This window comes from Triturus cristatus, chromosome 4_1 (genome assembly GCF_964204655.1).
Source record: "Triturus cristatus chromosome 4_1, aTriCri1.1, whole genome shotgun sequence".
NCBI lineage: Eukaryota > Metazoa > Chordata > Amphibia > Caudata > Salamandridae > Triturus > Triturus cristatus.
Window position 1 is genome coordinate 144,435,255 of NC_140585.1, and position 24,699 is coordinate 144,459,953.

Sequence of the window (24,699 nt, forward strand, 5' to 3'; positions counted from 1 at the left end):
GAATCAGCCAGGCAGCAGCATTCTGAAGTGTTTGAAGGCACTAAATCAGGAAGGCCGGGAGACGCAACTAGAGATTGTCGGAATAGTCCAACCCAGAGGTTATTGAGGCGTGGGCGATAGTCTTGTGATGCCCTACGGGGAAAAGGTGCAGCATCCTTCTCAGAGACCAGTGTGTGAAGAAACAGGAGGAGGATAGTGCTCAAAGGTCAAGTCTGAGTGGGGGATGCATAGCTGGGGGTACACCCATCTCCGATGGCCACCTGAGGCTGGTTGACGGGGTGGACTTAATGCCGAAAAAGAGAACCTCGATCTTGTCTGTGTTAAGTCTCAGACAGCTTGCGTTCATCCAGTCCACCACAGATTTCAGGTAGAGTTTAAAGGAGTCAAGGGATGTGGACACATGTTCCTGGAAAGCTAGGAGGAGTGGAGTATCATCCACATACAGTATAACTCTCACTCCCCAGGACTCAACTAACTTAGCCAGGGGCTCCAGATAAATATTTAAAAAGATAAGAGGTAATAGCCAAGCCCTAAGAGACTCCACATTCTATGGGTTTAGCCCCAGAAGTGAAAGGGGCAAGGAAGGCAGCATGGGAGCGCCTGCTAGTGAAGGGTTTAAGCCACTGTAGGGCTCAACCTCCGGCACCGACCTTATCAAGTCCCTCCAGCAAAATAGCATGAGGGGATCCAGAAGTATCACCATGGCCAGAGTGTTTAAATCAAGGTGAACTCTGATTTATTCCGAGACTTCATGTTCAGCAGTCTTGGTGTTGTATCCAGCATGAAAACCTGATTGAAAGTCGTGTAGCAAGTGGTTTCATTCCAGATAGTTTGATAGCTGCCTATTTATGTTTCTCAAGAAGTTTAGCAACTGTGGCCAGAAGTGAAATGGGTCCTAAGTTGCCAAAGATATTGGAGTCGGCTGAAGTCTTCTTCAGTAGCAGGAGGGGACACGCTCCTGGTCATGAGAATCGCTGAGCAGCCTATTCAAACAGGGATTCACCACCGGTGCAGCAAGACTGATAGTAGGGGTGAAGAGGGGAGCCTGACTTGCACCATGCGAGGCCAACTGCAGATTCAAGAGAAATCGGGGGAAAGCTATACAATAACGGAGTGGAAGAGGTGATGCTTGGTTACTAGTACTCCATCCAGGAAATTGCTCATAAGTGGCTTGAATTTTCCAATGAAAGATGCCTTAGAGGCCCTCGCAAAGTTCTATAGGAGTGAGGATGTTTTTAGTTGCCATGGGGGGGAGGGGGGGGGGGAAGGAAAGTGTTGACTACTTTGAACAGTTCACGCGGACGGTTCACAGCCTCTGAAATGGACGTGGCAATGAGTGGTTCTTGAGCCAACCAAATAGTCGCATAGAAAGCAACCTAACAGTCCAGTTAACTACAATAGCAAATTCTAAAATTTAAATGGGAGAAACAGGAAATCACAAAGCTTAGCACAGGTTTGACCTTAAGAAAGTACGTATAAGAGCGTAGGCGTGAAATATAAAGTATGTTACATGTGCCTGTCTTAATATAGGTTACATCGAAATTAAACAGTCCCCAAACACAGGTTATTTGCATATTATACAAATTCTTCCCAAAAATTAGAGTCCAGTTACATCATTCATGCACAACAGATAGGAATACAAAAGAGTCTTTGTGCAATCAGAAACTGGTTTAATCCCAATCTTCACCACAAAGAAAAGTGGAAAAATATAACGCTTCTAAGTTTAACCTTAATGCACCTCAAAAGGTGCAATTTCATCTAGCAGTGTATTCAAATTGACACCCAGCTGTCAGGCACAAAAAGACAATAGTGAGAGAGAGAATAATGATAGTGTTCTTAAAGGGGACGTTAATAGCCCTACTTGGATGCTTATCAAAGTTAAGGCAAGCCTTGGGGTCGATGACAAGGTCAGCAGGGAGGCAGTGGGCATCCTGGTTTGGTCTCCTGAGCATGGGTTAATAACCTACGAAATTAGAACGAATACAAAGCAGTGGAGATACGGATATGTGTACCTATCACGAAATGCATAATATCACGTATGTCCTGGCAGCTCAGAATCTGGGAAAGACACAATTATTCATTAAGCAGACCCACAACAGAAGAAAACAGCAGAATTAATCCAATTAAGTGCTACTATCACCCTATGTCTGTCAGAACGAAAAGCCCAATTGATCGGTATTACTAACTTGAGCATCGGTGACCCACTAAAAATTACTTTAGCCAGTATGGTCATTTAGGTTAATCAGGTTACAGGTGTAGTACAAGCACATGACTTACATAGATTCAGCAATAAGACACAATTTTAAGGTGGACTGGTGTACTACACTATCCTGTAGGACCTCATGCTGTAGTACACAGATTATGAATTAGCATACATATCTCCTAGAACCCACCTGGGGGTATTCAAAGGAAAGGTCAGACACTCCCTTCCACAACATCCATGGAACCTGGTCGAGAAATGGATTTGGAAGATTTGATTGATCAAAGTACAATATGCACAGAGTGTGTCACAGTACAGAGAAAAAGCCAATTTAGCATTCCTGATTGCCCACTGCTATATTTGCATCTATGTTCTAACCCCCACTAATGGTACCTAGATCCATTTCAGACATTCACAGCCATGACACCCTCCATCATCTTAGACCCTACCCAGCAGCCTGTAACACCACAGGAACTTCACCTTCTTAGCAGCAATAGCTGAAATATATAGAAGTCTTATCCATGCTTTCAGTTTTTTACCAATTTGGTTGAGAATCTAAATTATCCAAGGTGTCCCACAATCTTCAGTAACCTTGCCTCATGCACCAACATAAACCTTGTTTTCTCCGCCCTTTAATCCTCTTACTCCTGCGACTCCCTAGCACGGATTACAACACAGGAACAGTGACCTCATTCATGAACTTTAATTTATCAACTCTCAAAAGATAGTGCGCAGGGTTAAATTACATGTACCATGAATAGAATAGTAATGCACATCCAGAGCTGAATAGTGTCAACAAAACTCAGGTGTTGCTATAGATCTAGGTCACACTTCAAAATAAAGAAGCTTGCCTCTGTCAATCCTTTGCAAGGAGCCAGGTCTTAACCCATGTCTTGGAAGGAGATTAAGTGGTACTTTTTATGAGGCCCTCAGGAAATAGATCCATCTGGCCACAAGTGGCCATGTAACAAATACAGTCTCGGAAGTATTGCATTTATAATCCTATAACTCAAAATGATTGTAATAAACCATGCAATACCTTTTTAGTGACAGTCTACTCATCCTTTCCAGATCATTCCTTCCCATGAAAGCTTGTATCTCTGAAAGGGACCGCTCAACATCGGCGCTGGAAACTGGAAGGGCAATAATACTTAACACACACGCAGCCAGCTCAGGCCACTGTTGTCGTTTTGCCAACCAATATTCATGCACCTGTAGATGGTCATACTCAGGTACGCCCTCTGCAACATATTCATTAAACTGATGGATTATACATTCTCTGCTATCAAAACGATCAAAAATAAACTTATATTTTTCAAAGTTCGGAGGCATATCTCCCTTATGGAAGGGGTCAAGAACTTGCACCGAGTACCACAATGAGGCTTCGTTCACTTCGAAAGACATGTTTGCTGATGGGAGATTACGACACATGATCACCTGCCATTTATCATGCAATGTTGAATAATATATACGGAACATTTCTTCAACAGTTCTTTGTTGCCCAAGTGGCAGACACTCTAGCAATGCACAGGTTACATAACCAAAGTCATTGAAACTGTCCCCCAACTTCTCCTCAAGTAAAAGTTTGACTTTCACACCAACCGCGTTGTACACTTTGTAGATGTATGTGTTTTCACACTCTAATGTTTTTATTATGTCATGTAATGCAGGCATGTTCTCTTGTAAAAACCGGAGAGTACAGTAGACTGTATTTTTTTTAATATCATTATCTATGTGTGTCCGAAGAAAGTCACACTTCTTGCCTGAAGAATCACTTAGGACAAATTCTGTAAATGGTCGCCACATGGATAGTATTGCATTGACTGCATCCAGCAGTGAGAATGACCAGCGTGAGGACACAGTTGGGATCACTTTCCCGGTCATGCCATACAAAGTGCAAAACGAGAAGTATTTTTGTTTTAGCTTGCGAGCATATCGAAAAAGTGTGCCAGCATGTACTACAAAGTCAACTGTGCTCCTCATTAGTTCTGAAGAAGTTAAAGCTGCTTTCAACACACCATCCAGTAAGCGGCAAGGATCTTGCACTTGGATAGCCTTGAAATCGGGCATACTATTTCCTAGATCATCACATATCTTTTTCATATTAGTAGCAGAATCACTGCCAATACATACAACATCACTCCAGCTCTTGTGAAACCTCTCAAGCGCCTTCTGGAGCAATGCTGAAATTGAGAATGCGTTGCAAGTCTCTACAACATCCAGGTCAGCCATAAGAGTACGACGAACCCATCCATTTTCTGCATCACAAAATGTGAATAGGACTGCCACCGCTGGATCCCCGTGCATCTCTGCGGTCTCATCAACTGTGACAGAAATTTTGACACCATCAGAGATTAATGCAGCAATGTGTTCAAGGTCTGTTTGAAAAACCTCTGGTAGGTATTTACAGTACATTTCAGAACATGTAGGTATTGTTTCTCCTGCATGAGCAAATTTGCGGAAGAGATCCCCAATAGGACCATCAGCCTGATTTAAACTGGTTCCCGACTGCACTAAAGCACGAGTAAATTCATGTGCTAAGTCTTTTTCTTCGTGTTCTCTTTTAAAACAGGTCTTCATCTCTGCCACAGGCACCTGGCCAAGATCATCATCAGAACTGTACATGAGTTTCAATTTCAAGTGGGTCTTTGATGAAAGATGATCTTTGATTCTGCTTGCAGTCTTTCCAGATATAATTGGAACAGACACTTGGCAGTACTTGCACATTAACAGTTTTCTTCCAGATGCCTCTTCCACTGACAAATCTGGATTTACTCTTACATAATCTTCGGCATTCTTGAGTCTGCGAGGGCTATTCTGTGTCCGGCTGGGATAACAAAAATAGTAAATTAGTTATCCTAGAATTTGACAATTCTGTGCTCGCTTTATTTCCCCCATTTCTGACTCACCAAGCCCCATAAACTACCAGCAACTCTCACAGATCGCATGGACACTAGAAGCACTGCTCCTCAGCATTATTTTACTTGTAATTGGAAGTACCCACAAGAAGCCACATACATTTTGGGACCTTAAGTACAGATACTGGTGGTAGAAGAGGGTCATCAGTCGTATGTATGAGCAACAACTGAGACAATCTTTGTTTGCCAAATATTTAAGCCCATAATCAGCAACCACTCTCTCACCCTGAACCCTTATTTAAAGCACGTCCTGTAGACACGTCCTGCAAACAATTTCACTAGAAGAGAAAAAAAATACTCTTACCTCCGGTGAGTTCCTGGAGACAACTTCCAATGGGTCTTGGATGCCAGATGATCTGTAATACGGCTTGCAGTCTTCCCAGTTATTATTGGGATACGCACTCTACAAAGCTTGCAGATTAACAATTTTCTTCCATTCACCTCTTCCACTGCTAAATCTTTGTGTTCTCTTACATAGTCCTCGGCGATCTTGACTCTGCGGGGCATTGTGCTGTGTTGTCTAAACGAACTACAAAAATACCTTAAATAGGTTGCGGATTTATGTTTGTATCGTTTTCCTCACTGCCCCAAAAACACTACCAGTAAGCCTTGCACACAGCAGGGTGGTGCTTCCTGGTTTATCTTTGAGAAGCAAAGTTTTACTTATTGCAGCTCATAAATAGGTACTGTATGGGTAAAACTGGTCGATGTACCAGTAAAGTCTGAGACTGTATTGGTTTATAAATTGTTTCAGTTTACATATACGCTTGCAGAACAGAAAACAACCCTCAACATAATGACTTCCTACAAACCCGCAAAGCACACATTTTATCCCATAATAGACAACTCTTCCCATCCTCCAGCATTTTTACTGAACTCTTACAAAAAAAAAAAACAAAAAAAAAACCACGAAGAACCTACAAATGTACCTTTGGTGAATTCAGTGTGCCATAAAGATGTCTTCTCAGGCAGCACTAGCCTATTGGCTATCAATCACCTGCAGAAAGAATAAAAACAGAGTTGTCGACATATTAATCAAAGAGGAGATATATGTGCATAATGTGCATCTGAATCAAAGTCCGACATGTCAATCATATAAAGGAAAAAAAAACTTCAAATAGAACAGCACCATGGCCACCATTTTGAGAAGCCTACATTTCAATGAAAATATTTCCTTCTGAAACTGGTCACCCTCTCCCGCTACTTTCCAGCAATAGAGCAGTTTCATGCTAGAACGGCCCGAGAGTAAAAGAAAGTAAGGCTTCTAACAGAACAAGCATTGGTAAAACCAACAGGGTTTGACTATGCAAAATCTATTGTTTTTGTCAATAGTTTTTTACATGGTCAACAGCAGTTGACCTGCTGTGCAACATGGCTTAAAGTAAAACAAAAATGTTAAAGCTATGACGTGGCCAGCTTTGACAGTCTCATAACGTTTTTTATACTTTAAGCCATGGTACACAGGAGCTGCTATGCAATGTACAAAAAAACAATGATAAAGCGAATAAATTCCCCCAAGTCATCCTACTCTATCGCATTCCGTCCAGCCACTGGATCTTTTGCTGCCCCCGTCCGTCGGGACTACCTGCTAGACGTCTTCCTGTGCAGGCCCCCAGGCTTGTTCCTCACGGCCAGAGCCCGGCAATTTTGCGGACCTCCTTGGCGAGGGCCTCCCCACTTCCCCCCCAGCATGGCAGGACCCTGCTTGACTTCCATGGGTGACAACACCTACACCATGGTCTATCCTCCTAATCTCTCCAAAACCGCCGCTAAATTCTTCCAACATTAAATCCTGAAAAGTCATCCTGAGACCCTGGTATCCGACCTGCGATTCAGCGCGGACAAGGGCACAGTCATTAATGACCTCATCTTCTACTCCAGGAAAACATCCCTATGGCGCAAAGCTTTCTCAAACCTCCTTAAGGTACACGAAGCCAGGAACATTACATACAGCTATTAACTCAGAATCGGACCCTCCGCAAACCTGCGTGCCGACCTCACCATCACCCTATATAGAATTTTTGTTGTCTGCATGCTGTTTGTCGAGTGGGTGGCGTGGCTTGGTAGATAGGGGACAATTGTTGGGGATTCCAAGGACAATGTGTTTGGTAGATTGATGAAAGTTTTGGTTGTGTGTTTGGTTCAGCCTGCATGAGATAAAGCATGTTTACATATGTATAAAGCGGGAAGTTAACCAAAGGGTATTGGAGCGCTATGTATGAGCAGCAGTTACATATTTACACAAGGACACAGTGCTGCTTTTACTTATAGCGTCCCCGACCCCACTGAATGTGCCCCACCTCTCAGGCGAATTCCTTCTCACACATTCAAGAAAATTACAGAAACCGAGCCAGAGGTGTAGCCCTCTTGTACACCACTCCTAAAACATGGGTGGGATGGCCTCACACCACAACAGAGCACTGCATGTATTTTTTGTAATTAGCAGAATTGTATTACTAAGTAACATAGGCTTTGTAAATATTTCTTAGCAGAAACCTTATTGAGCATTACTAGGCGAAGTAATAGCTTTCTCGCACCTTTTAACTGAACTCATAAGAGCAGCTTTTGTTAAACACGCCGCTGCCGTGGTGCTGAAAGTTAAACACCAGAAAGGCACTCTCCCTTTAACTTACTTTCCTTTGAAGTAGCTGGGGGTGGCGCAGAACTCCTGGGCCCGAGGCAAACAAATGACTACGGGGGGCAGATCTGATTTCCAACACATTTGATTTGATTTTGATTAGGTACTTGTAAAGCGCGACTATCACTCCGCGAGGAGTATCCTGGCGCTGAATTGGTTTGGAGGTGAGAAAGAACCATAAACAGACTAGATAAGAGCAAGACAAGATTCATCTGGGACACTGGGACATGTGGCGTCAGGTGGTAGGAGGCCTCCTTCGTTAATTAGGGTGGTGAGTGGTGGTCGCAGAAGTTGCAGGCAGGTATAAAGAAGGAAGTAGGGGGGTGAGCCTGAAACAATAAAGGGCAAAAAGGTTTAGGGCGGGGCTTTACAAGTGCTGGCATGCCCAAGCAGCGAGGTATGCATCTGAGCACAATTGGTTCAAAGGAACAAAAGGGCAGGTCTGCAGGTTTATAGGGGCAGGCCAAAGGCCAATGCAAGAACAGCAACACCCTCATAGGAAGGAATTGCTTGTGTAGCAAAGCATGTATGTTTGCAGTACTACTGTGGAGAGGCAGACAGTGGAAGAGGGGCGTGGCGAAGCAACCCCAGGCTGCAATATGGCTGCGAGGCACAATTCTGTGAATCGGACATACACTGCGTGGATTGTAGCCCAAAATCTGGCTGTCGGCCCAACTTGATTTTCCCTTGCACAATTAAGTTAGGGTAGGGAAAATATTGCAGAATTGTGGGAGAAGTTGCCCAATATGGCAACCTTGCTGCAAGATGGGCGCTATGCGAGATGGGGAGGGGGGGGTGGAGGACTCAGAGCACGCGTGTGCGGGCTGGGGGAGGGGGTGCACGCAGGGCCGGACTAGCCATGCTGGGCATCGGGAGTTTCCCCGGTAGGCTGGAGGCCAGGGGGCCGAATTTCCCTTAAGGGGTCGCTCTCAATGTAGGCCAGCAGTGCAGTGCAATGAAAATATAAGCCTCAGTTCAGCCGAACGGAGCTGCCTGAGACGGACTATGCAGGGAGGGGGCTGGTCCGACAAAAGTTGCCAGGGCTGCTTTTGGCTCTCAGTCCGGCCCTGGGAGCACAGAGAGAGAGGGGAGGAAACATGCTGTGGGAGCCTGGATGTATGTTTGCGGTGTTACTGTGGAGAGGCAGAGTGGAAGTGGGGCGTGGTGAAGCAACCCATGGCTGCAAGGCACAATTCTGGAATCGGACATACATTGCGTGAATTGTAGCCCAAAATATGGCTGTCGGTCCAACTTGATTTTCCCTTGCACAATTAAGTTAGGAAAAATATTGCCGAATTGTGGGAGATGTAGCCCAATATGTCAACCTTGCTGCAAAATGGGCACGAGGCGCAGAGGGGGGGAGGACTCGGAGCACGAGTGTGTGGCCTGGGAGAGGGGGGAGCACAGGGAGATGGGAGGAAACATTCTGTGAGAGCCTGCGCTTTCCCGTGGTCGGTTGTTTAAAAAGCACAGAAAGCAATGTATATTATTGCTAGCTGGACGGCAGTCAGCATGCTGCAGAGCGGTTCACCCCTGCTGTTAGGGGTTTCTGTACTGAAACTGCTCAGCGGCGACAGGGTATTGTTGGGGAACTGTCAAGAAATTGAGAGTTAGGGCATGCAGGTTTCCGAGGACCAAAGCTACAGAGGACCTCATGCTCTGCTGCCCGCAGTTCTGCTGAAGGGTGTTTTCCTGCAGGCTTTCCGCTCCGTCCGACACTTGAATTGCCCGGAGACTTTGGAGCGGAATGACGATTAAAGATCACTATTTTTGGGAATTAAATCAAAGTGCCGACGGGGTGAGATGCTACAAATCACAATAGTGGAGCAAAAGCACTTTTCCACACAGCCCGGCTGCAATTAGTGGCTGCAGGGCCCTACAAAAAAAGTAATTATAATAATAAAAAATGTTTACATGCCTGCAAGTAGTTTGCTGAGGAGAAGGTGGGAGGGGGGCAACATGGGAATGGAGCAGAGGGGAAAAGCATCACACACGCAAGAGAGAACAAGTGAGAGCGAGGGTGAAACAGGCAGTGGAGGAGCAAGGAAGTACGGCCGAAGCTAATTGAAAACGCGCCGCTGCACGACTGCTCTTTTCAAGCACTCGTGCTGGCATCCACCTTGCGGGAGCGAGCAGCGACGCGAGAGCCATCTGTTGTCAACTAGCACGCGCGCCACTGCTCGCTCCCGCAAGGTGGATGCCAGCACAAGCACGGGTGCTTGAAAAGAGCCGACCAATTTCTAAAGGTCATCTCCTAGAGCAGCGCATGAGCGCTGTCTTGGCGAGACCTAAAAATGGCATCATCCTGATCCAAGCTCCACCCAAAGACCTCAATAAATTCGCAGACCTCTGCACCCTCCTTAAAAAAATATGTGCACGACCCACCTCCGTCCACGCTCCTCCCGCACCATCCCTTGCCCAAGCCGCCAAGCGTGCCTAGCCTTTCACAAACCACCCTTACTAGGGCTCACGACACAGGTCGACCTAGCCACACCACCATGCCACCGGCACATGCCAACCGATGCGTGCCTAAACCTGTGACCTCCTGCCTGCAAGTTGTTCCCTCTCTCATGGTTTCTGAAACTCCACCTAGGACTCTCGACTCTGCCGACCCAGCCCTTCTAACAATGTACCAGCTCTTGCCAACAAATGCGCCCAAAAACCTCTGACCTCCAACCCGCAAAATCTTACCTCATAGGGATATTGAAACTCCTGCAAGGGTTCATGACACTGGTCGACTCAGATTCACTACTAGGCTACCAGCACATCCCATCAGAGTCGCTCCCACTCCTCCGGCCCCCTGCCCGCAAGAGCATCCCTCCTATAGGGATATGGATACTCTCCACCACAGAGCTACCGAACTAACCCTTACCATTCACAACTCCATTCTGGATCTAAAGAAACTCCTGTGCCTCACAGAACTCTCCTTCTCGAACTTCAAGCTCTCTCAGAACTCTACTCCCCCCCCCCCTTCCTCAAAGCCCCTCTTTCACCCTTTACCGCTATCCCGGAGACACCTGCGCCCTCGCAAGCAGCCACGCCACCTCTCAGAGGAGGAAACTCTGGCCCTCCTTCGTACCTATAAACCTGCCCCTGTAACGCCTAGCCCTCTAGACCTCACGGCGGAAGGAGTTGTAGACCTCCTCATTAGCAACGATTCGACCCCGATTAGCCCATACCCCTTAGATCTGAGTGATGAACACCCTATCCCCTCGGTTGGAACCAACCCCAACTGATCAGCTAGCCTCCGCAACAGAAGAGTGATCAACAGCAACCTAGCGCTAGTACCCATCTCTGCCACTACTCACGACACACACTCCGACCCCCCCCCCCTCTATCCGGCCTCCTAATTAACTGCCGCTCAGCAGTAAAGCATGCCTCTGATGTCGCCGATCTCACCTGGAGTCGAAAATCGGACTTAGCGGTCTTGACTGAATCTTGGCTCAATGAATCCTCATCGCCCTGCCTAGACCTCTTAGTCCCGCCCAATTACAACATCCTAAGACTGGACAGACAATCCCATAAAAAAGGGCGAAGCATTGCCTGCCTCTACCGCTCTGACCTCCAGGTTACTGAACTTCTGGCTGATCCTACAGACTCCTGCGGATACCTTGCACTATCCATATGCAACACCACCACCCAACCTTGCAGACTGTACATCTTTTACCACCCCCCCACGCACGAATGACACCTTCACTGGCCTCCTCATGGAAATCATCACAGTCGAGGCCTCCCCCAACTAATGACATTTTCCTTGGCGACTTCAACTTGCACTATAACGACCCCAAGGACCCTCAGGTCATTGCCATCAGAAACTTCTTGGCCGACCAAGGCCTTACCCAAGCCTGATCACTCCCAACTCACTCGAAAGGCGCCACTCTAGACTGGATCATCGCCAAGGATTCAGCGGTCAAACTTATCTCTACAGACCAATGTGATTGGTCTGACCACCACGCTATCACCTTCCTTCTGCCGGACACCCACAAGACTTGGACACCACAACCCGTGATTTCCAAACGTTTGGTTAGAGATACCAAGAACCTTGACCTCAGGAAACTGGTGCCTGCTGTGAGTCGTACCTCCACCCCAACCCCTCCCCTCATCTCACTACGGTCAGCAACCTCACTGATCATTATTCCACAACTATATCCAACACTCTCAATGACCTTGCTCGGCTAAAACTAAAAAGAACCCAGATCAAAGACAGGAACCCCTGGTTCAACGGTTCCCTCAACATGGACAGGCGATCCCTCCGGCAGTCAGAACGTATTTGGAAACAGCACCCGTCAGCAGCCCATCTAAAACTTCTCAATCACTCCAGAAAAATCCTCAATGCAAAAAAAGAATTCTTCAGAACAGAACTGGAGAACACCAAGAACTATTCGACCTGGTCAAACATCAGTCTAACAAGCTGGCTAAAACCTCCAAAGAAACCCCCTAAATCTCTAATATCATGCGAGGAATTTTCCTCCTTCTGTGACAAAAGCACTGCCCACGGAAGAAACTTAATTCCGCAACACGCTCCCAAACTACGACGGCTTTACCTCTTCTCTCCACGCTGCCCTCCCACACTTCACCCAAAAACCTAGCGCACTGGTCCAACTTTAAAGTCTATGACGAGCACTGACTATTCTCCTTAAACCCGAAGAATGACTACAATGATCCTCTCCTTTCTAACTGCCTAGCCACCGCCTCTATGGCGATCATCCCTTCTTGGACTGCAATAATCAACACATCCCACCTACAGGGATCGATGCCGGACTCTCTTAAAGCCGGCCAAGTCGTCCCCATCTTAAAAAAACCTACACTGGATCCTGCTTCCCCTGACAACTATAGACCGATATCTAACATCCCACTCCTAGCGAATGTGCTGGAGAATGTGTGCAACAGCAGTTGAGCCAACACATTACCAACTTCCACCTACTTGATGACTTCCAATCCGGGTTCAGACCTGGATACAGCACGGAAACCACCCACCTCCACATCGTGGATGATGCCCGCCAAGCCCTTGACCAAGACAAAACCTGTCTCCTAGTCCTATCCTCGGCTTTCGATACGGTCAACCACGAAACTCTCCTGGAACGCCTCAAACGCCGGATGGGATTGGATGGCACCGTTCTTGAATGGTGTAGGTCCTTCCTCCAGAATCACACAGAGAATCCTAATCAACTGTAACTTATCCGCTCCCTCTCCGATCACGCTTGGAGGCCCCCAAGGAGCAACCTTGTCCCCTACCCTCTCCAATCTTTACCTTGAACAGCTCACAGAGGTGCTACGCACCGCCAACATCGCCAACCACCGCAAAGACACACAGATCTACATTAAAATCTCTTCTCCTGAAGACATTCGCTCCCTGAATGAGGCCTTGAAGCTGACGGTGCATTGGCTCACCTGTAACTAGCTCAACCTTAACGCAACAAAAAACCAACAAAAAAAACGGAATTTCTCCTCATCTCCCCACCCAAAACCAATTCAGACATTCAGGAATGGATCAAGGCTAACACAGCGTTAAACTGTCCTGCTACCATTGTGGACTCTGCTAAATCCCTGGGAATAACCCTTGACTGCAACTTGAATATGCGTGGCCATATCAACTCGATGGCCAAAACTGCCAGATTTCACCTGAGCTTCCCAAGACACCGAAAGCCTTTCCTCGACACCCCGACCTAAAAATGGCAACCCAGGCACTAGTCATCGCCAGACTAGAATATGGATGCTCTTCCCTCGCAGGTCTACCCAAGAACTCTATGGCCCCATTGAAAGCCTGCCTCAACGCCGCCGCCAGACTCCTAACAAGCTCAAAGCAATTTGACCATATCTCTCCCCGCCTTAAAGCTCTAAACTGGCTTCCTCTCAAGGCCAGAATCCAACTTAAGCTGGCTTGCATCACTCACAAGGCTCTATACTCCAATTCCCCAGCTTTTCTCACCCAGAACCTCTTGATATCCGGAGGAGCCAGAAACTCACGATCCCGCAGAGACCTTTTGCTCCAACCAGCACGCTTGCGGGGGAAAAAAAAGTACAATCGGGCCTTCTCTGGGGCCGCCCCAAGAATATGGAACTCACTCCCACCCACCATCAGAAGACTTCCATCTTTGGCACACATTTTAAAAAGGAGGCCAAAACTTTCCGTATGGGAAAATTCCTCTCCTAACGCTTGCATTTCAATCACCTCAGCGACTTTGTTTCTCCTTCCATTACGGCATTACCCGTTGTTCTTCCGATTATACGTACCCGGCACTTCTGGGCATCCCACCCGGGAATTGAGACCACTCGTTTTCTCGTATAATGTATCTACCTGTTTTTATCCCAACTGTATCAGGGATATGTTACTGCCTATTATTTCTTTCCTTGTATAATGCATCTACCTGTTCTTATCCCAATTGTATCTACCCATCCTAAGTCTGTTTATACCACCTGTCAATCCTGTAAAGCGCTCGGATACCCTCACGGGTCTGGTTCGCTCTCTATAAAACTCTAAAATAAATAAATAAAATAGGCAAAACCTATTGACTGTGCCAGTGTTTGTTTTATGTGCCATTACAAAGAACTGCTGGAATCTTCCACAAGATGGAAAACAAGTGGTGCGTCAAGTATTAGTCATATGCATTTTGTACATTTCCAGTTTTGTGAAACATGATCTGCTGTAGTGGTCCACAAAACCCATCTTGATTTAATTGTTGTTTGAGATAGCCTAATCATGAATTAAAAATGTGTGTTTAAGACCAGAACCTATTTTCAGCTGTGATGACAAACACACAGCCACTAAAAGATTCTGCTCTCTGTTGGTCCGTGTGGGAATATACGAAGGTTAAATTTAGATCTAAGGCCCTTTGCCAATTGGTCAACAGAAGTGCAATCTGTTTGACAACTCCATCTCTACAGAACGCAGCATCTCTGTATAAATAAAAGGACCGAAATGACATGCTCCAGTGTGTCCATTCAGCAGTGGAGCTTTGCTGGGCAAATGTGAGCACTGCAGGCGCAGACTCAAGCTGGGGACAAAATGGCCTTCAGATGTTCCTACATTCCCTAAAAGGAAGAAACATGTAAGACAAGTGCTGATGAAAGTCAAAATTCATGTAGCTGGGTGTCACACATGCATGTACAAAAGCAAGCGTAGAGACAGCCTGCAAACAATGCACTCTGATGGAGTGCTACACTTCAAAATAAAATAAAAAAGTAACTTTGCATGCCTGCGGACACTGGCCACAGGAAGCAGTTCTTGACCCAGGCTCCCACCCAGGACACGGATGCGGCGCTCACCAGCAAACTAAATAAGTGATGCAGGTGCCTGTGGAAGCCAACCAATGGTAAGTAAAGTGAGGAGGGAGCCACATGAGAGCCAGCCACATGAGAGCCAGCCAATAGTAAGTAAAGTGACACAGAAGCCATGTGGGAGATAGCCAATGGTAAGTATAGGTAAACAAGGGGGGGGTTCAAAGCCCCTTTTAAGACTTTTGTTTAAATACAAAAGATTATGCGTATGGTCCACAGCAGTCAGAACTTCCCAGAGATGGATGGAATGGTGGAATTAATCTCAGCCACTCGCAACTGGATTTTCGTATGGCTGAGTGTAATCGTAGCGGACAGGCAGCCTAGGATGCAGTAGGTAATGACTGGTGGCTCAGATTAATACAAGCATTCTGTCCATTAATTGTATTGTATTCTTCAGTGCTACTTTAGAAGATACAGGCCTTCAATCTTGAATCTCTACAGCATCCAATGTAGGACTACAGCAAGGAAAATCAGCGTTTATCACTTTTAACTAAAATGAGTAAGTACCAAGCCAGCGGTGTTTGCTAGAATCAGTTGTGGCGAAGAAGCATTAACACTTGGAGCGAACATCTACTGTAGGCATCAACAGCAAAACTACTGGTTGAAGTTCTTGTTATAAAATATTAAATCACACAAACAATCCATCTAGGCATGGCTTTGTTGAGGTAAGTGGTCAGCGAATGAGTTAGCGCTGTGGGTATTTTGTTTGCAAGAAGGGCGATAGCAAATGAGTTTAATACTGTAATAAGTAGGGTCTCAATGCTATTGAAACCACTACAGAGGTACCTTGAATTTGGGAATGGTCTGGGTCTCGACATAGTGAGGAATATTTCTGCTGGTTAGCCTTTGGTGAAGAACCTGGGGTGGAGCTTGAAGGAGGTACTAAGGCTAGGTGTGCGTTTCTGAGTTATTTCTATAAAGGTGTTTCTAGGTTTGCAGAGTGTGGTTAAGACAGTGCAAGTGGAAGGAAGGGCTATGAGTCTTTTCATAGCTCTAATACATTTACAGAAATATGACTGTCCAAGGCTAACTGCAGTTGAGTTACAAATACACCAGATGATCTTGATTTTAAGGCTTCTGAAATAATAATAATTGTCTAAATGATCCATATTGTCAATTTGAAAATGCAGTATAAGACCTGCAGTGGCGGAATCAGCAATTATGGATCTTCTGAAGGACAAAAAAAGTTTTACATACACATGGAAAAATCTCAATTGATAACCCTGCTAGACTACTTCTACCACCCATCTGACCTGAATTTTCAACAGCCAGTTTGCTGTGAAGTACTTCAATCAACTACTTGGAGTTAGTAGGAGAGGGCTTGCATACGATCACCTAGATTGTCATGCATGTGGTGGTTGAGGAGTGGTTATTAGAGCCGCAGGCTGAAACCGAGACTTATCAGACATAGGGTTTTCAAACTACAGACCCTGACTCTAAAGGGCTAGACATTCTTTGATGTGACGGGATGAATAGCCTTTTGAAACCATATCCTCTCAGTGTAACAACACATACTTCTCGAATGACAGTCTTGATTTCGGAATTTTGGCGCTCAGATGCCACTAGGGAAATTATGTTGAAGAAACATACTACACGGCAGTAGCTAGATTCATCACATAACCATAAGCCACCAAAAGAATGCTCCAGACTACGCATAGTCATAAGATAGTCTGATTTTGGTACATGCCATACAGTCCTCACTGGAATTAGACATAGTCCATATGGGAGAAGGGCCTGAAGCCATTGCAGTCCCATTTTCCAACTGCCAAGAGTTCCTTTGAAACAATCTATTATTTTGAGACTGAAATCAGTTTTTCGTTATTGCGCCTTTAACTGCCATCGTTAGTCTCTTAAGCAGGGCACACCCTCTGGGACAACAAGTAACCAGTAGTACACCACGCGATCACAATGTTTTGATAATTGCATCTCCTCCAAAGGGTGCACTGTTTATGTTTCATTTGTGTGCATATTCAGACTGCATTTATTTTTTTCCTACATGGTGGTAGGTTCTGGCTGGATACATTAATCACAAGTAGCAGGGGTCAAAGGCAGTGACGGAGCTTTTTCTGACCAGAAAACTTGTAGTCAGCAGAGTGGATGCATTTACATGCTATGAAATACCCCAAAAATGAGTTTGTATTACTTACCATCAATGGAGACTGGGCACATAACGAGCTAGTGAATACTGGTTTGTTGTTCTACCGGTGTGCTCTTGAATGATGAATTAATAGGCTAATAGTATTCCTCACGGACACTGGGCTGCTGACCTAGCAATAAAGTAACAAGGGTCTTGGTTCGCAGCAGTGAAGTGTTTCCGATGGGGCTCAAAGGAAATTGGCTTTTGAGAGCATTTTTTAGTAGCACCAAGTGGCCAAGTGCAGCCCAGTCATACAGGCTGCTAGAAACTGGAAACTAAGTAGTAAATCAGTGTGCTCAGGCATGACTGGGGTATAATCAGTCACCGCTTCTAGTAGACCCAAAGCTCAAGAGCCGCATAATCTAGCTGCTTGTGCTGGTGAACGAGCATAGGAATACCACAGAGGGAAGCTTGTTCATGTCCAACAAGAACAAGAGTGTAGCATACAGAAATCATTATCTAATTTGTATGTCTAAAGATTACTGGGCAAGGTAAGATAGCATGCCAGAATTCTCATAAGTAGACTAGGCCAAGCCTCTTTTCCTGCTAAACACCTCAACCCACCAAAAGCCATCATAATATCTTCACCTATTACTTACATCTTCCTATCACATATACCTATCATCCTTCTGTCACTTACTGTCTCCCAGCCTTTTCTGCAACTAACCCTCATCATAGATCCCCTGCTAAAACTCAAGCTTCCTAATACAGATCCCACTCCTATCTCTGTCCTCCTCTTCCTAAATTTCCCCCCTCTAGTTTATGGCACCATCCCCTCTAGACACCAAAGCTCCCAGCTCTTCAGTAAATCAACCCTGCCTCGTCCTGTGAGCTATGCACTACTAGTACCATCTACTGTGTTACAAGTCCCGTGCTTGATACCTCCTTTAATGTACTCATTTCAACCACTCTGTCATGCATCTCAAATCCTTTCCTGTTATGGCTCCTATTTTCTGCTCCCTCCTCATCTGCAACCTATACCGCATCACCTCCCAGTCCCTCTCCGCTCCGAATATCCATTAGCTGCCACACATCATCTGCCCAAAGTCAGCTGGTCAACTATCTCAACTCTGCCCCTCATTCTTAGTTAATCAGTTCACATCCCTCTGTCTTGCGGAGGTCTCCGCCCATCAGTCCAGTGTGAACACTCATTTCTTGTGTAATCTGTCACCCACTTTTTACCTTGTCACCCCATTACAGTTAACTTGGCTCTCGTCATCTACGTCCTGTCAAGTTGTACAAATAGCAGCAGTTTGATAGCTTTCACATTTTGTAACTATTCTTCGAGTTCCAGTACCCTTCCCTTGCACCGAACTTTGCATGAATAGTCTGTGCCAGGTAATCATACTTCCCCAATGTTGTTGCTCAACCCCATCTTTTATCATTTTGATACAGACACAGAGTTGCTGTTGATTGGGTAGGAACTAATCACGATAAAGCCAACAGTGAAAGAAACACTGAAAGGTGTAAACCAATATGCTTTATTTTTTAAAGCGGGCATTAGTTATTGGTAAGTTTAACTTAACCCCTTCGGTGCCCGCCCCTTTCCCCGCCCTGTGCCGGCCGTTACATTAGCGGGCGGGGTTTGTGACGAGCTGGACTCGTCATGGGCACAGCGCCACCGCGGCCCATGACGAGTCCAGCTCGTCACGGGCACCGAAGAGGTTAACATACTGACCATTGTCTGTATGTCACTGTTGGCAAAATAATTTTGATTTGCTGTTTAACGCCAAACAATACAAATATTTCAAAGCAATCTTTCATCCGTCCAGATGCACTACCATCCTTATTACCATATCCCCTGTACCTTTTGCTCCCCACCTTTTCTTTTGTCATTGGCAAAAAGTCTAAGAGAATTCAAAACACACCACAGACATCTAGTAATGTGCAGGTCATGGCTTCAAATTCATCTAATGCCAACTCGATATTCCATTCTTTCAAGGTCTCTAAGCGGAGTACCATTCAACAGTGTAAAAGGAACACTTGTTATCTATAGTTCTTACAGGTGGCTTAAGTGTGATAGCAAGCCTTTGATAAAATAAGTTAGCATTTCCGGTTATTAAACTGTTGCCGCCCCACCTCTGGTCACATATGACCAACAACGGCTTTCTATACATCTCACCAATTGTCTCCTCTGTGCACTTTTGTTAATTCCTCTTAAGTCACACAAAGTCACTCCAGCATGTTTCAAACCTCCATTATGCCCCTCTATGAACCCTTCCACTACCATGACTCATTGTCAGACCACTTCACGCAATCAATGGCTATACATCCCACTGATCAATGCCAAGTACTTCTTTCAATGACACTCTCCCACTCTCTTTCTGTCAACCATCTAGAGTCCCTCAGTGTCACTTAACTGCCTCCTCTACGAGTCACTCCACCATCCTGTCAGCATCTGTCTGTTGCACACACCATCAAGCTCTTCTGTCACTGCCTTCTCTCTCTTAATCTTAGTTAGACTCCATCTCTTACTGTCCAGTGTGTACGTTGAGTCAGTGGTCACAGCGGGGGACCAACAGCAATCATTGTTGGGGACTGACAAAAACTGTGACAAAGGGAGATAAAGGAGCCAAAAAGAACCTGAAATCCGGAGATAAAGAGACAGGAAGTATAGGGTGGTGAATAAATGAGACATGAACTGGGATCAAGATTTTGCAGCCTTAGTCTCTGGCAACCTCATCATTCATCAGTGCCTGGTGCGGGCTACTCAGCAATAGCTTGGGCCCCAGTACTTAGTAAGCACTATGGGCCTTATGCACTACGAACAATTTGGTAAAAGTGGTTGCATTTTGTGCACTGACTTTTAGCACACGTATTCATACTTCACGAACAGACCTATGCATTAATAGGTTGGTTAAAAAAAACACAGAATCGTAGAGGGTTATAGCTCAATCTACCTCATGAATATTAATGAGGTGGGTCACAAACTGTGACGCACTGATTTGTTGCCATCAGAGGGATTGTGGCCTGCTTGGTTCAGCAGACCACCATTTCTGTGTTTGCTTTTGAATAAAGATTGTTTTTATTAGCAGCACATTTTCCACAAAAAAGGAAAATGGGATGTGTTTAAAACAAAAAAACATAAATCTACTCGTACAAAAATGCGGCCTTTGGACATTGCTTTTGTTTTCACAAGAGACTGCAAATGATGCAAAAGACTTATAACCGAGCGTGCAATGCTTCTAATATGGTTGGATCACGTATTTGAAAGAAACAACACAGCACTAAGCCAACATGTACTAAACCCTGGTGAAATCTTGACCTGCACGGAACTGAAACTATAGCAAAAGCCAGTCTGCCCTCAGCGTTATTTTGATATAATCAACCTTGCCACACATCAGGGGTTTGGCTAACATTTTAGTGTGGTAGGCCTGGTCTGCCCCAAGTTAGAAGAGGTTTCCTTAATCTAGTCTGAATAACAGTCCTTCGGGCTGAAAAAGGGAGCATCCAAATGATCTTTTCCAACCATTTCTGGACTGCACTGCAAGTCAAGGCTTCTTTAGCAACCTGAGGGTTTATCAACCACTTGGTATCCAGCCAGAAACCTAAATTCTTTACCTTGTAGGCTGTTTCAGGAAGAACACCTAAGGTCTTAGGCCATAGCTGTGGACCCCAAAGCAGGGGGTTCTTATCCAGCACCAATACCTCTGTCTTGTCGCCATTAAGTTTTGATGAGATGGTGTTCATCTTGTGGAGATCAGAACCAGGCAGGAGTTCAGGGCCCCATAGTTGTAGTCCTGAGCAGGTGACCAAGAGAAGATAATTGGAGTATCATCTGTGTACGAGAACAGGAAAAGGCTGCAGCTTTCGACCAAGTCTGCTAATGGACGGAAGTAGATATTAAATAACATCAGACTTCGGGCTGATCCTCGAGGGACTCCTAAGGTAAGAGCACGTGGACTAAACTTTGTGCTGGCCGAGAAAACTTAGAAGGTGTGATCTTCCAGAAAAGAGTTTATCTACAATAGAGCCTTCTCTTGAACACCCCAGTTCAACACACTTTCCAGAAGGACGTACTGTAACACCGTATTGAAGGCCGTGCTGAGGTGGAGTAGGATTAGTAAATGCACTGCACCAGAGAGCCACAAAATTGAATACTGGTTGGTGCAGTGGGAATAGTGACCTGTGTATGTTTAGTGCTAGGAGGTCCCAATCCGTGACACAAAGCGCCGCGACATGCAAGTCAGTATTTTAAACTTTCATTACACACAGGAAAAGATAGACTACTACAAAATGCGCCCAAAAGTTTAAGATAAAAAAAGTGCTTACAAAATATAGATTTTAGCAATTTTTTTATAACAGTCTTTGAAAAATACACACTCCACAGCTAAGCACTTTCCTTACAGTACCTCTAAAAAAGAATAAGTGCATGTCATGATGAAGCTTCAAGAGATTCCATTAATTAAAGCCGATGCCGGCTTCAAAGCACCCTTTACATTTGGAGATTGACCAGTTGCGCTAATTTACATTTCTTTCAGGGAAGCAGGCACCCTAGCATGAAGGCTCGTTGACCGGGCGTGGGAGGCGCTGGTGGTGGAACTTCAGGGGCTGATGGCTGACAATGGGGCAGAGGGGGACACATCTGGCGGGCAGGAGGAGGTGGCGAATGGGGTGTAGAGGGGGAGTAGTAGTGATCGCTGGCAACGAGGCTGTGGCTAAAGTGTAAGGGAAAGACAGGGATTCCTAGTGGAGGGCGAGTACCCATGTCTGATTTATGACAGGGAAGGGGCACATCGGGAGCGAGGTGAAAGACAGGAGGCACACTGACATGGGGTGGGGAGGGAGGGGGGAGGGCCGGCAGGGGCCGGAAGCTCATTCTCCCGGTTGTTGGCTGGTAACTTTATGTGTACTAAACATTCTTTGGCTGTGGAGGAAGTGGGTTTGTACTGTGGTGTTGCTATGAAAACAATAAAAAATGTTTCAACAAAAAAAAAATGAAGGCTCGTTGACCTGTCCACCCCTCCCTCGATTTCCAAGCACAGGAGACTTTCGGTCTTAAACTTCAGCTGAAGCATTCCAACTGTCGGAATTAACCATCCCGGCACAATCGTCTTTTCACAAAACGTTGGGGAACTGTTCTTCTAAAATTAATAACAAAATATGGGCAGGTAGCACCCTTCAGATACCCCCACTTCGACCACTGTTTGCAATGTACATCCAGTTTTCATATCTATGCAATCATAGATATGCAATAAATATATCATAGCAGACATAGCATCTGCCACACCCATGGCCCAGATAGAACTTAAGTAGCAAAGTTGTTGCTTTAAGAAGCTGCATATTTTTATTTATATTATCATGTAAATGTTAAAGTCATCACATTATTGTCAGGCATAAATAAAAAACAAGATTTATTAGCATTTATGTTTTCATTTAGCACTCTAGAGAGACAAAAAGGGATATATGTGGTGCACGAGGAGGAAAGAGGCAAAACATTGAGAGGGCAAGATGAGGAGGGAAAAAGACTAACAAAATAAACAAATAAGTGGTGGGGGAGAACTAAGGGTAGAGAGACTGCATGGACTAAGAAGAGTTGCAGTGGATTAGATAGCTGCAGAAGGAGAGAGAAGTAAATTAAGTAGCTATAACTGGAATGATGAGAGAAAGAGGGAAGTGTGGGAAAGAAGAAACAAAATGAGGGGGAAGATCAAATGAAGGAAATGGGTAGACAGAAGCAGGGAGATAGGGAAGGAGACACAAAGGAGGGGATTGAGGGAAGGAAAGAGTGAAGAAACGAGTGAGGACATGAGGAAGAGGGGATGGAGAAAATAGAAATACAGGTGTAGAAGAGAGGAATGAACAGGAGGGAGGATAAGATCTGGTGAAACATAGAAAGATGAAGGTTGAACAAAATGAAGAAGTGAATGGTAAGAAGGGTGCAGACAAAACGGAGAAGGGGAGGATAAAGAAAGGGTAGAAAGAATGAGGAGAAATGCAATTGAGACGGATTATGAGGGTGTGATGAAAGCAGAGCAGTATAGGAAAAAAACGGATGGAATATAAAATTGTAGAGTATGAAAGAGACAATGGGTGAGGGAAGTGTGGAAGCCAAAGCAAAGGTTGAAGAAAGGAGGCAAGAGAAAGGGTACTATGAGTTTCCTGGTCTCTAAAAGGAAACAGCCGACAGTGCCCTAAAACACTAACTTGGCCTCCTTGTGATCTCTCAGTGTAAAGACTGGAGTTAGAGGAAGGTTATCAATGAGAACTCCCCAATTCTTTTTAAGGAGGTACTAAATTTGATGAAAAAACGGCGAGGCTGGAATTCCTAAACCATTCTATTAACACAACCTGTTTACTTTCAGTATCAGGATGTCAGTTTAGTAACTGGTGGTCCAGGAGCCAACTATGTTGGTCCCTGATGCTCTGAACAGACTCTTCCCCGTTGCTTGTATGTTCATAAACTAGGATGCAACAGAATAGGCTCTCAGTTTAAGCAATGAAAGCTCTATGCATCCCAGGATCCTTTCTCATATGCCACTGTCCACACTGTTGCGTTTTGTGGCTTTTAAGGTCCCTTTCAACCACTGCATATGTGAAAAGGGTTTAATTCTTCTTGACCATCGCATTTTGATATGGACGCAACTGCCTTTTTTACTCTCAATAAAGTGTCACTCAAAGTGTCTTACAAAAAACCTGTTAATGTCACACAAACACACTCCACACATCTGAATGTCACACATAAGCAAACTGAAAACTTACCAACTCTGTATTATAATAATAATCAACATCAAAAGAGACAAAGCAAACAGTTTTTTAAACAAAACAAGAGCACGAAAGAACTGAAAAAATGTGCTATCAGCCGGTATGTAATAATTAGCCATATTAGTCACAAAAGAGAACTTACCAGGATCGGAAGTAAAAATCATAGCAAGAGAACACACCGTGCCGGATGTGATTTAACGGACGGGTGGCACCCCGCCTCACCCAGAAACAGCACCAGCTTTAGCCCGCAGGAAACCGAGATCCCGCTTCCTATAAAGAGCGGTAGAACCTCAGATGCGTTCAACTGCCTGACCCAAAACAAAATACCTGCGTCTCCTCTGCCTTCCTTTTCCGGTTCCGGGGCAGGCCACCTGCGGCACAAGCCCTTCCCCCACGCTGCAAACTACAGAAACAACAACACAGGAAGGCAGACTGAGATAAAGCGGAAGTAGAAATAGGACGGGGACATCAGTACCATGGCGGCCATCTTAGACCGGTAACTACCAAAAGCCAGACTGAAACATTACTTCTTTTTAGACAGTGGCCTTCTGTGGTCGATGTTCTGTTGGGCAAATCAGATTCAGAATCCTTGCTTAAACATATTATCTGAGATACAAAAAAAAATAGTACAAGCATTGGGAGGCCCTCATCAATCATTTCTAGGTGTTTGTTCAAGATTGTTTTTAAAGTTTATTCCGGTGTGTAAAATTATTTTCCAGTGTTGATATACTTTTTTTACAAAATGTATACATTATTTTACATTGTTTACTATTTCTTTATTGAAACAAAATTTCCATCTACTGGATGCCTCAACATTACAGGT

At 45.1% G+C, this 24,699-nt stretch overlaps 1 protein-coding gene across 2 annotated transcripts; it reads right to left on the reverse strand.

Moving 5' to 3' along the window:
* Positions 1-1,649: 1,649 nt before the first annotated feature.
* Positions 1,650-24,237, reverse strand: LOC146851369 (uncharacterized). 2 transcript variants are annotated; one of them, XM_085651795.1, is made up of 4 exons: positions 24,019-24,237; positions 6,048-6,115; positions 5,423-5,647; positions 1,650-5,027 (listed from the first exon to the last, which is right to left on the reverse strand). In XM_085651795.1, exons 3-4 carry the CDS (start codon positions 5,623-5,625, stop codon positions 3,203-3,205), a joined length of 2,028 nt encoding a protein of 675 aa, XP_085507921.1. In that variant the 5' UTR covers positions 5,626-5,647; positions 6,048-6,115; positions 24,019-24,237; the 3' UTR covers positions 1,650-3,202. The 2 variants fall into 2 exon arrangements, with proteins under 2 accessions (XP_085507921.1, XP_085507922.1); XM_085651796.1 differs by having other exon boundaries at positions 5,423-5,659; positions 24,019-24,235.
* Between the last annotated feature and the right edge of the window lie 462 nt (positions 24,238-24,699).

Coding starts and splice junctions, on each gene's coding strand:
- LOC146851369 (XM_085651795.1), bottom strand. CDS start 5,625: ATGCCCCGCAGAGTCAAGATCGCCGAGGACTATGTAAGAGAACACAAA. Junction 5,028..5,422: donor TCTCCAGGAACTCACCGGAG/GTAAGAGTATTT, acceptor TTGTTATCCCAG/CCGGACACAGAATAGCCCTC.